The sequence below is a fragment of the Triticum aestivum genome, chromosome 1A (genome assembly GCF_018294505.1).
Source record: "Triticum aestivum cultivar Chinese Spring chromosome 1A, IWGSC CS RefSeq v2.1, whole genome shotgun sequence".
Taxonomy (NCBI): domain Eukaryota; kingdom Viridiplantae; phylum Streptophyta; class Magnoliopsida; order Poales; family Poaceae; genus Triticum; species Triticum aestivum.
The window spans coordinates 14742297-14754068 of record NC_057794.1 but is presented as its reverse complement, the minus strand read 5'-3'; the positions used below and the strand labels follow the sequence as shown (position 1 = coordinate 14754068).

Below are 11772 nucleotides of genomic sequence, written 5' to 3'. Positions count from 1 at the left end.
CTTCTTCGGCGTCTTAGTCGTGGTTGGGTGCCAAATCTGGAGTTCGATGGCGTGTACGGGGTGTTGCCCTGGTCTGATTCATCTAACGACAAGGGCTTCACTTTTGATAAGCCACCTTGGAGGTCCGCAGAGCTGCATATCAGCGATGGTGCCGCGTCGAGCTCGGGTGAGGAGGTGATTCGTCATTCTTTTCTTCGGTGGCTGTTGTGGTGGTGACGGAGGAAGGTGACGGGTGTTGGTGTCAAGCTCAGAAATGTTCTACTATCGTTTCAGTTTTGCCATGTCGGTTTTTACGTGACTTGTACTTTGACCTTTATGATATGAATGAGAAACATATTACCATGCAAAAAAAACCCAAGTTATAATATAGATCGGTTTTTAGTTAGGAATATTCTGTACATGTCGATATTATGTTCCCACGTATGTACCATTGACCCCTGAATTGCTCCGCAGATGAAGGACATATCGTTTTATTAAGCATGGGCCACGCATGACACACACGAAATTCATAATGTTATCCTCATCTAGTTGAATAGTACGTTATCCACAAAGTACATCTTGACTTGTACTGTTGGTTCAATAGCACGTTATCCACCACGTACATAGCGACTTGTATTGTCGGTTGAATAATATGTTATCCTCGTCGTGAGTTGAATAGTAGAACTACAGACGTGGAATTTACAGATAGCTAGTTAGCTAGAGGTTACTTCTTTGACCTCAGTACGTCACCAGCATCACACCTCATGTCTTCTATCCCAAGCAAGGTATTGCCATGTCTCTGCCTATAAATACAGCATTTTCCTACTCGATCGATCGATCAATACAACACAATCAAATTACTACTCCTCCGTCCGGAAATACTTGTCGTAAAAATTGATGAAAATGAATGCATCTAAAACAAAAATACATCTAAATACATTCATCTTCCCGACAAGTATTTCCGAACGGAGAGAGTATTAAATAGCGTCGTTCCAGGCACAAGCTGCTATAGCTAGCACTCTCCAGTCTAGATTTAACCGGTGAGTCACAACACCGGATGCCTCAATTTTCTTGAGAAATCTTTAGCCTTGGTTTAAACTTCTGTTTTGGTAGCGCGACGATGAGCTTCTCCGACAACATTGCCGGCGACGAGAAGACGAGGTGGCCGGAGGTTGTCGGGTTGTGCGCCGAAGAAGCCAAGAAGATCATCCTTGCAGACAAGCCCAACGCTGACATCATCGTGCTGCCCGTCGGTATGCCACGCTGCCCGTCGGTATGCCAGTAACCAAGGACTTCAGGCCTGAGCACGTCCGCATCTTCATCGACATCGTCGCCGACACCCCAAGCATCGGCTAGCTAGCTTCATGTGCATGGTCGAGACTCAAGAATAAGTTAATATAATGGACTAATAACCACTGGTGGAGCATTAGCATGTCATGGATTTGAATATGTTTTAGTTGTTTTGGGCGTGTTTTCAATTCCCCTACGTAAAAATATATTTCTCTAAGGTTTTTAATCCTCCAAATATTGAAAAGATTGTACTCCTAAAACGAGTTAAAATTCTTGCGTACCCAGGCTTTTCTTATAAAGTATATTTTGCCCTTGTTGAAATGTTAAAGCGTTATGTCCAGCTTTTGTTTGACCAAATTTATATTTGAAATTATGAACATCTAAAATATCAAATAAATACGATATGAAGATATATTTCATCATGTATTTGATTATTATATATATATATATATATATATATATATATATTGATTTGGTGTAGTAAATGTTGATATTTTTTATAAACTTGATCAAACTTCATAAAGTTTGACTTAAGACCAAACTAATGTGCATGTACTTCTCATGTGTTTTGCCTTCTCATTGTGTGGTTGTGTTTGTGGCGGTTGCATACGCGCTAGCCATGTAAAGGCCAGGTGTGAACTAGTTTTGCTTGTATATATGCCTTGACGTGGTATTATGAGACAACTAAAGCACCATCTAGCGAAAATATAATCAGGAAGCAAGTACGAAGGATATATATCATGTCATAATATTTTTCATTTTCTTGACCAAATTCATAAAAAAAACTACAGCTCCTTAGATTATTAAACATGTATCAATTTTGCACCATCTTTGTACAAAGCAAATTCAAAGAAAAAATCACCTGTTTATACAAGTACATTTCATTGCTAGGTGGACAAAATCTTGAATCTTCTATGATGAAAGATTCAAGCCTTTGAATACAAGAAATAAAGATTATCCATGAGACTTGCAAGTATACAATTACATATAATAAGATCGGATGGTAACATTACAACCATGAGGAAAACCAACCGACGGGTCGATCACACATCCCATCTCAACAGAACAAAGCTGGCCATACTTATGGGGGTCTCCAGAACAAGATAATACCCCATGCATGATAGGGTTGTTCAGAATGGAAAAAACCATGCTGGATGGGACTGGCCAGTAGGAAGCTGATGCAGCACCGCCACAGTAGTCACTGACAACAGGGGCACGCTCATCCTACTTCTCATGTTGTACATGTCAGAGTCTATAAGAGGATTTAACGTAAAAGCTAGACTGTGGTAATCACACATGAATTATATGCAATCCCCTTGAAGCCCGACGCTTGCCTGAGCAGGCATGGACTTTGTGTAATGCTGGCCAACAAAGAGTGCTCGGCCACCCAAGTTATTGATCCTTCTCCATGAACCAGGGATGACATGCAAGTCTGGCTCAAAGACCTCAGATCCCTCAGTGTGAGAAGTATTGGCAATATAGAAAGTTTCTCTGTAGGTCTGAAGTTTAAATACAGTAAAACAAAACATTTTTTACAAATATACAAAATGAGGATTTTTTTGATTAAAAAATATTTTTTTAGCATTTAAAATGCATGAAAAAATCTGAAACTTTTTCCCACATAGTCTTTACCTGATACTAAAGCAAATTGGGTTTCGGTCGTCTGTCATGGCATTTTTCAAAAAAGTCCCTGTGTTTTGATGAACTCAACCCGCGGTTCGGATTTAAGTCACACCCGAACCGTTATTTTACATTTTCTGAAACCCCCTGATGTTTTAGGTAATTCATCCGCGGATCATATATAAGTCAAACAAATGCTTTTTTAAATCATCCATATCTTTTAAACCGTAACTCCGATTTGAACATGTTATATATGAAACTTGATTAGAAAAATATGTAGAATATGAATATGAGATTATTTTTACATGTTAAGTATGATAAATATTATTTTAGAATATATTTAAGTCAAACAAATGATTTTCTAAATTATCCGTATCTTTTAAACCGTAACTTCGATTTTAACATATTATATATGAAATTTTATTAGAAAAATATGTGGAATCTAAATATGTTGTTAATTTTACCTTTAAATATTGTTAAAATATTGTTTTGGAAGCAAAATTATAATTTATAACGCAAGATCCATTTTTCTTTCATACCGGCGGCGATCCGAATTGCAAATAAACACCCCACTATAACCATATAGGGAAAAGAAAACATTGCTAACTACACATGCATATCTCTGAAAAATGTCACAGGAGAAAACAATAGATTTCTCATCGCGGGAGTGAGAGATAGCGAGAGAGAGAAAGGGAGAGAGAGACGCCTTAGGATTAACCATATTCAAACACGTTTTTGTTTTGTTTTGTGTGAACACCGAGGCCATCGCCGGTGAGGATGAGAAGAAGGATAAGCGGCAACACAAATATGATGCCTCGCAAAAATAAAGAAGATGGACTTATTGTGGTCTTGAGTGATGGTTGTTGGGTTAAGAGCGTGTGTTATGTTTTCTCTTCCGTTGCAACGCACGGGCTCTTTTGCTAGTAATTAAAATGTTTTGTTGTCCTGCAAAGTCTGAAGTTTATACGTTGTTTCGTTTGAGAGAAACAAAAATGATAAATGTGCCTGCACAGATCAAAATGCAAAAATGGATGGCTAAGATATGGGGTACCACGTAGCTTGAGCTACACAAAACCATACTCATTGGCAATATCACCACATACGGATGACCGGGGCATGTGGCGAATCCATCGCTTGACCATCAGCAGTCTACCGCCACATTCAACTAGGTGCAGCTTCCTGCTCATGTACCACACGCCGTCGGGCACCTGGTGCATATCTCTTGAACACTCGGCCATAGACTCAATCATGTATTGAGTGTGTGAGATGCCAAGGTCGTTGATGGTACCGTACTCTAGCTTGAAAAAGCTCTCATGCGTAGAAAACACATACAAACTTCCATTTGAGAAGGCAATATCCCGGAGCTCCAGTAGTGAGTTGTCTCTAAAACTGCTAATCGCGTTAGGTGGTTGGATAATGCAAAGAGTGGCCCAACAATGGTTGTCAATTACCACGCATGAGGAATAGCCAGTGGCCGACAGATCCATGACAAGAAGCGCCATCTTGTACAGGCAGGTGGTGAAATTCACCACCTGAAATGTTAAGGAAATTGTCGTCTTGGAGGGTGAGCCATGGGAATGGGAGGGGAAGAGCCAAACCATCAAGAGCATTACAAAAAAAGGGTTTTTCAAGGTAGAGATGGCAATCATTCAGAAGTTCAGAATGAAGTGGCAAATATTACAACATACTGACCTTTATCCTCTCATGGTGCTAAATCTATGTAGCCAAGTCAGCAATTCCAACATTTTCCTTCTTCTTTTTCGCGGTAATTCCAACATTTTCCAGTGCACTTCTCATCACCACCAACTTCACGTACTAGCATATTTAGAACAAGAAATTACACTCATTCATAACTTAAGAGCAAAATCATATACTGTAAAAGGCATGAGTTGTTTGTCTTTGGGCTAATGACATTCACATATGTGATAAGAAAGGCACTAGGTAATATACTTGATTTAGTGGGAAAATAAACGTATGACCTAGGTAATGTACTTGATTTAGGAGAAATATCAGCACAGATGTCGTAAATTAGCATATCCACATATGCATATGTGGAGGCATTGCCAGAGGCCCAGAAGCAACACCATTTATAAAAAAGAACATGGGAAGAAAAAGTACCTCTGGCGGCATGGTGTCTTATGATCGCTTCCTTTGTAAAGATCCTCAAATTTATTGTGTACCACCAAATTTTTGTCTCTTGAACAGGCAACATGGATCCAAAAATGAAGCCTCATTCAGGAAAGAGACGCCTTCTCTACAAACACGTGGTTCAGAACTGAGAACATGCAGGTGCCTCCTGCTTTACTAATTGAACCATCTTCCTAGTTGTGCATCAGAAGTTAGTTCATAAAAACAGCAACGAAATGCAATGCAAAGCCATCTTCCAAATAATTTAATTTTCAGGATATTTAGATAACACATAAGTGATCATGAGAAATCAATACAAACCATAGATAAATATGATAGAAAAGTCCCTTAAAGTGACATATATATGTTCATATTTCTGCCTAATACATGTCTAACAAAATGCCAAGTGCACTAAACTTCTTTAATTATGCCAAAAAATTAAACCAACAAATTCAGTATACGACTCCACCATAATACATAATAACTTAGTTCGCTACTCATTACTTATAATCCATCAATTTACTTAATAACAATAATGTAACTTAGTGAATCACATCATTGCATCACTCCATTACATCAGAACTAAGTTTACTAAGCCACGGGATTAGAGCCTAAAGTCCATCAAGGACCAGACAACCCTGAATCCGAACTTCCCAGCACCACATGTAATTTCCTCTTCATCTGCACCAGTGCGGTGTGGAGTGAAATCAAAGGTTCGTTCAGCACAAACACCAGCAGCCACATTATTGATTTAAAACACCACTGTTCTTTCCAGACAGATAGTAATGACACTTCGCCGCAGTTTGATAACTCCACTTTCATCACTTGTAATCACGCCATCTGCTGTGCTATCATGAATCACAATCGTTTGTTCCATGTCCAGCTTGTGAGCTTTATCCGCGATGCCAACTGTTATATTTCCTTTAAAAAGCCCCTCAATGAGCTTGATTTCAATGGTGCACTCGGCTGCGTTCAGGACAGTTGTGAATCTCACTTCCATAGTGCTAAGCCAGCTCTCAAGGGTTTCCCTTCTAACCACGACATCTTCCTCTCTAGACAGTACTCGGCCATCAATATTTATTAGACCCTTGCTAAATGGCTTGTCTGGAGACACTCCATCTTCCCTGATTTTAAGATCTATCTCTAGATAGATGAAATCAACCAGCACTAGTCCTCGACCTGGGCCAGTTAAAATCAGCATTCCATCCTACGAAAAGAATGGTGCGAGAGATTAAAGTATGCTCATCCAAATACTGCTCAAAATGAAGACTGGAAGCATGCCATAAAAGCTACTCCATTTATAGGCAGATGACTATCTGGATCGACAATCACTACTTCACAAGCACTAAGATGACTCCTGTTCATATATTTAGATGTCTATTAACAGTTGATATTAAATGCATCATCGAGTAAAATGAAACCCGATTGGAACAAACTTAGAAGCAAGGATGTACCTTGTTGAGACGCTGGCAATCATCTCTACTGCGGTGAAAGAGATAAGTGCACTTGTAGTCAATGCTGTCTCTGGCAATGACACGGCCATAGACATTGACTGGGAAACCTACATCTGAGGAGACTATGCTGACGGAGAGTATGTTTGCAGAGTCTTCTAACCCAAATTCTTCTTCATAGATACTATCGGTGTATCGCATTGGAGGGACAGACGCTGCAGTGAATAAGCAAAACAAATCTATCAAATTATTTCATCAGAATAAACAGCCCTTCTTTCCATTTCTATCCCAGTGAGTTAAACGTTATAATACATTCTTATTCTTATTTCACTTACGAGTTAAATTTGAGAGAAAACTATAGTCCCACCATTTGTACAAAGTTGATACAGTTTTAGCAAAATACAGTGATCCCTGTTGTAAAGTGATACATATGAATCAAAATCCAAATAAATGAATCCATATTCGTTGTTTACTGGTATGCATGCATTAATATTTAATAATGAGCATGGCATATCAGAGCATTCTCATGCAGACGGTTATACAGGCTAGCCATACATACCGTAATTCAGTTCGCATACTTCGGAAATTTACAAATATCAACCAAGGAAACACAATTGTGGATGAATATAGAGGCTGCTTACACTCTTCGTTGATGTCAAAGACGGAGAAATCTCTGAGAAAGAATCGGGTGTAGACGTCGCGCCCCACCTTGGGATCGTGCTGGATGATGGAGTCCATGACCGCATCGTGTGCCTCGCGTCTCCGCCGGTTCTCCTCCGTCCTCCGCGCCTTCTCCTCTTCCTCCCGCCGGCGCCTCTCCGCCTCCTTCTCCTTATCCGCCTCCATCTCCGCCCAGTCCTCCTCGTCAAGGAAGAGAAACTCCATGTGCACGACCTCCTCCTCCTGTGCAGAATCCTAACTCGCCGCCGCCGCTGCCGCAGCCCGCCGAGCCAATCGAGCTAACCCTACAGCGCAGCTGTCGACCCCCTTTCCTCTTTGTTGATTCTTTGGGCTGGGCCAATGGTCCAACTGACGTGTCAGCCCTTAATTAAGAGAGTTCGGGGGCCCGGGGCAAAACTAGAATCAGAGACCCTTAGCGTAGAGCATAAAATAATATACAAAAAAGATATTGTATTCTTAATGATATACAAAAAAGAGTGCCTCAAAAAAAATACAAAAAAGATATTGTATTCTTCGCTGAAGGCAATACAATAATTTTTATTTTATACAAGTCTCTTCATTGGGTAATCATAATGATAATGCTGCTGGACATAATTGTTTTATTCACTGATAATCATGGTACTTTAGCCGATAATCACTTACATTTTTATTATCGATGGTGATGTCAGCATTATATTATGTAAAATCCTTGTCTTCTAATTCTATAGGGAGAAGTATATTTTTCGTCCCTCAACTCTTTCGAAAATATAGAACTTATCCTTCAACTTCAAAACCGGCAAACCTTGGTTCCTCAACTCCTTAACCGGGATAAGATCGGTCCTTTTGTACCACTTTTTGTGGTTTTCATCCGACGTGAACACGGTTTTAACTAAAAACATGAGACGTCATCCGGGCTAGACTGCCACACCACGAACAGCGATGGCACTGTATGTTGTGTACATGCTCGGCCATGGTGGCCTGGCTCACGGGGTGCTGGCCTTCGCCATGCTTGCCGTCCAGGTCATGCGGCCAGCACGGGCAGGGCCGCAGGCGCCAGGGCGGTCGAGCTTTACGTACCAGCAAAATTGGCTTTGGATGCTCACGTGAAAATCGAGCTAGATGATCGCCGGCAAGACACGCACGTACGTACATGATGTTGACCCCTTCCCGGCGAGAACATGCGAGTAACAGGCGCACGCGAATCATGAGTTATGCCCATAAAAATGTGTCATTCGTGTCCTTGGTGCAGGGAGTTGCGGTTGAGCCGTGCTGGTGGTGCTCGACACGCGGCGCCACAGTCTACAGACGGCGGTGAACGCGGCTTGGTCACGGTCATTGTCGCCGAAGCGCCGCATACACGAGTCCTGGTCGAAGGCGGCATCTGCGGGCGCGCTTGGAAGAGGAGCAGAAGGTCCCATGGTTCGCACGGACCAGCGAAGAGAAGGCAACGAGCATCGGCGAGAGCTCGCACGGACTACCGCGTAGCACTTGACGCCGCCGATGTCTGCGCGGGCGTGCATTCGCGCAGTGTCGTAGAGGTGCAGGGCATGCACGGCCGTGCTTGCTTGCTGCTGGCAGCTCCTAAAGGTTGAGAGCATCACCGGCGTCAATGTATCAATGTTTTAAATAGCGGGCTATAGCATATAGTGACGACTCTTAAAAACAGCTATAACTGGACTATAGCGACAAATTATATATGAAATCATTTAGCGGCAACATGCTCAAACAGCTATAGCGGAGCTATAACGAAGCTATAGCCGGTTATTTAAAACTATGCAATGTACGCAGGCGAGCACGTGCAACTCCGACGCCTGGTCGTCGGGGACGAGGTGCTCCAGCGTCCAGTGGCCGCTGCATAGGGACGCCTCCCTCTTCCTGCAGTACAAGACGATGAACACCGACCCAACGATGGCAGTGCTGATCATGCTCCCCACTAAACATGGCGCCAAAGTGGACAGTGACATGGCAGTCAAATCCGAACAATGTGTCAAGTTTTTAGTCAAAATTGTGTCAACATGAGATGAAAACCACCTTAAACGGTATGAGGGACTGAAGTTATCTGGTTTGAGAAGTTAAGGGACTGAAATTATCTAATTTGAGAAATTGAGGGAGTAAGTTTTACTGATTTTGAAATTGAAGAACAATTTCTATACTTTGGAGAAAAATATACTTCTCGCAATTCTATATTACTCTATTCCGTCACAACAACTACCGGCAAGTCGCCAAATACAAAAACTATAATACCCCAAGAACGTCTATCCATAACGAAAAATGCGAACAGCGGCCGCGCACCAAGGAGGCCGGTATCGAGAGGCCGTGAAAACGCCATGTGGATTCCTGCTTGCAACGTATCCCTCATGTATTTGATTTATTTTTGGCCTGTATTGGAGGAGCCAGGTCCCAAGTACATGCAAAAGTCTATAGGCATTTGTCTCGCAGCTGACATGTACGAACAAAACTTTGGCGAGCTGTACATGTTCGACCGGGGATGGCGGAGACATGTACGACGTGTAATTTTCCTATGGAGCAACGTTGCTGATTCACAATCACATTTTTGTTCAATCGCGGGACGTGGCAGTCTGACGACCAGCTAACACGCAAGTTGGTTTCCTTTAGGTACAGTTCGCTAAGCAGAACCAAATAAGTTGTTTTGTTTCACTAATTGCCAGGTCTTGCCCATGATTTTGACAAATGTCTAGGTTAGTAAGATGTGCCCCGTGCCTGCAATACATTTACCATGATTCATGTCATGTGATGATGGTTATCTAACATAAGTTTAACACTTGGCTGGAACATTTGATTGTTTCAAGTCAACGACGCGTTCATGTTTTAGGTGTGACGGCCGCTAATAACCATAGAGATATCATTAGCCAGTTCAGGTTTAATGTGTGAGGCCCGCTGTTGTGCATCAACTTTCCGTCGCGCATTCTGGTTCTCTTTTCAGAGTCATGTCTTGTATGGTAATTTACTACACCGTCACCTCACCCACAGTTGTCTCCATCTACCCCTGCCCTCGGCATTCATCTCTCGAGCCCCCCCTGTTCTTCCCCGACTTTTGTTTTGAAGGAGCAAGCGGGAGCACCGACTCCCTCGTCCCCGGGCGTCCAGGCGACGCCCGAGGTTGATTCTTGGCCGGCGGCGTGCGGCGTACGGAAGAAGAGTTCTCCGCAAAGGTACCCACCCTCGCCCCCCTCCTCTGTTTTTCGATATGTGCTGCCGTATCCGCCCCTGTTCTTAGTGTTTTGCTCATCCCTAGCTCGCTTCTGTTCGCATAGGCAGAAGTTTTTTGCCGTGAGGCAATTAGAGAAGTGAGGATGACAGATTTTTTTAGCGGGATACAAGCTGCTATGGTGATTAATCGTGTAGAAAACAGTGACCAATCCCCGGAAGATCGGGTTAGTGACGAGGATGGTTCAGGTGGTTCCACTGGATTACCAGGGACACCATATTTTACCCCCGGGCTTTCATTGCTCAAAGTTGGTTCGGTTGTTGCCAAGTTCAGTGATTTCAAGCGGCAGCTAGTTATGGAGATTGGATTTGGGGGGTTTCTAGAGGTGAAGGCATGGCAGAAGATTAATCTGAAGTATAGTGCTTTTTTAATGGACCGAGTGGATGTAGAATCTAGCACAATCAACCTTGAGGAACAGGGTGTGCTTGAACTGTCCGAACAGAAGCTTAATTATGTTTTTGGCATCCCCTCCGGTGAATTGGATATAAACGGCGAAGACGTCGAGCCATCAGAAGCCTGCATCGAGTACACACGAATGGCAGCATCATTCAGTGACAAAGGCACGCATAGCCTAAAAGCAGCTGAAAATGTTTTGCTTGGAGCGATATCAAAATCGTCATCCCAAATACAGCAGGACTGTTTCAAGATTGCATTTGTTATTTTTATAATCGGTCATGTGCTGGCTTCCACCTCCAAACATGATTATATATCCATAGACTTCTGGGCTGCACTGAATGACATTAGCAAGATTAAGAGTTGGAACTGGGGACGGTATGTACTGAAACACTTGTTTCAAGCTGTTAGAAAGTTCAAGCCAGATGTTTCAATGAGAAACCCAACCATCCATATAGTTGATTGTCACTTGTTTCTGCAGGTATGTGGTCCAGTTTGCATGCACAAACTACTGAGCTTTTTCATTTTTGAAACTTCTTGCTGTGCCAATCTCCCGCCCATGCTAATGCATTTGTTCTATGTTGTTGTTACATATAAATCAGATTTTTTTTTTCTCGATTGTCTCGACCTTGGTATACTAAACAGGCCACGAGAAATAACCCCCCGCATAGGTTTGTATGATTATGATTCAATGAGGAAGATGGTTGAGAAAATTGCAGTGAACATATCTCCTGGGGAGATTTCATACCACGGGGGAACGGTAATTATCGTCTTCTTAATTATTGAAGTTTTGCGGTTTGTGGTATATTTTCTTGTACTTGTTTTTCCATGCACCATACTAAAAACTCTCATTGTTTGCTTTAGGTTCGTCCTGAGCCATCATAGTGTATTGCCTCTCGGCGAGTCGGCATGGTCGTGTGGTCAGCAGCGACATGGCTGTCTCCGGCGGTCCGACCATCCTCTGACTCAGGCGCCACCACACACACAGACGACATGGATATCAAGTGTCGCGCTGCTATCATA

The 11772-nt window shown here is 42.5% G+C and overlaps 1 protein-coding gene and 1 pseudogene across 1 annotated transcript; one reads left to right on the top strand and one right to left on the bottom strand.

Moving 5' to 3' along the window:
- Positions 1 to 1099: 1099 nt before the first annotated feature.
- LOC123072262 (subtilisin-chymotrypsin inhibitor-2B-like) lies at positions 1100 to 1335 on the top strand (annotated as a pseudogene).
- Positions 1336 to 5395: 4060 nt separating this feature from the next.
- Positions 5396 to 7459, bottom strand: LOC123072183 (uncharacterized). Its single transcript, XM_044495778.1, has 3 exons — positions 7109 to 7459; positions 6471 to 6682; positions 5396 to 6223 (listed from the first exon to the last, which is right to left on the bottom strand). Exons 1-3 carry the CDS (start codon positions 7350 to 7352, stop codon positions 5768 to 5770), a joined length of 912 nt encoding a protein of 303 aa, XP_044351713.1. The 5' UTR covers positions 7353 to 7459; the 3' UTR covers positions 5396 to 5767.
- Positions 7460 to 11772: the final 4313 nt, after the last annotated feature.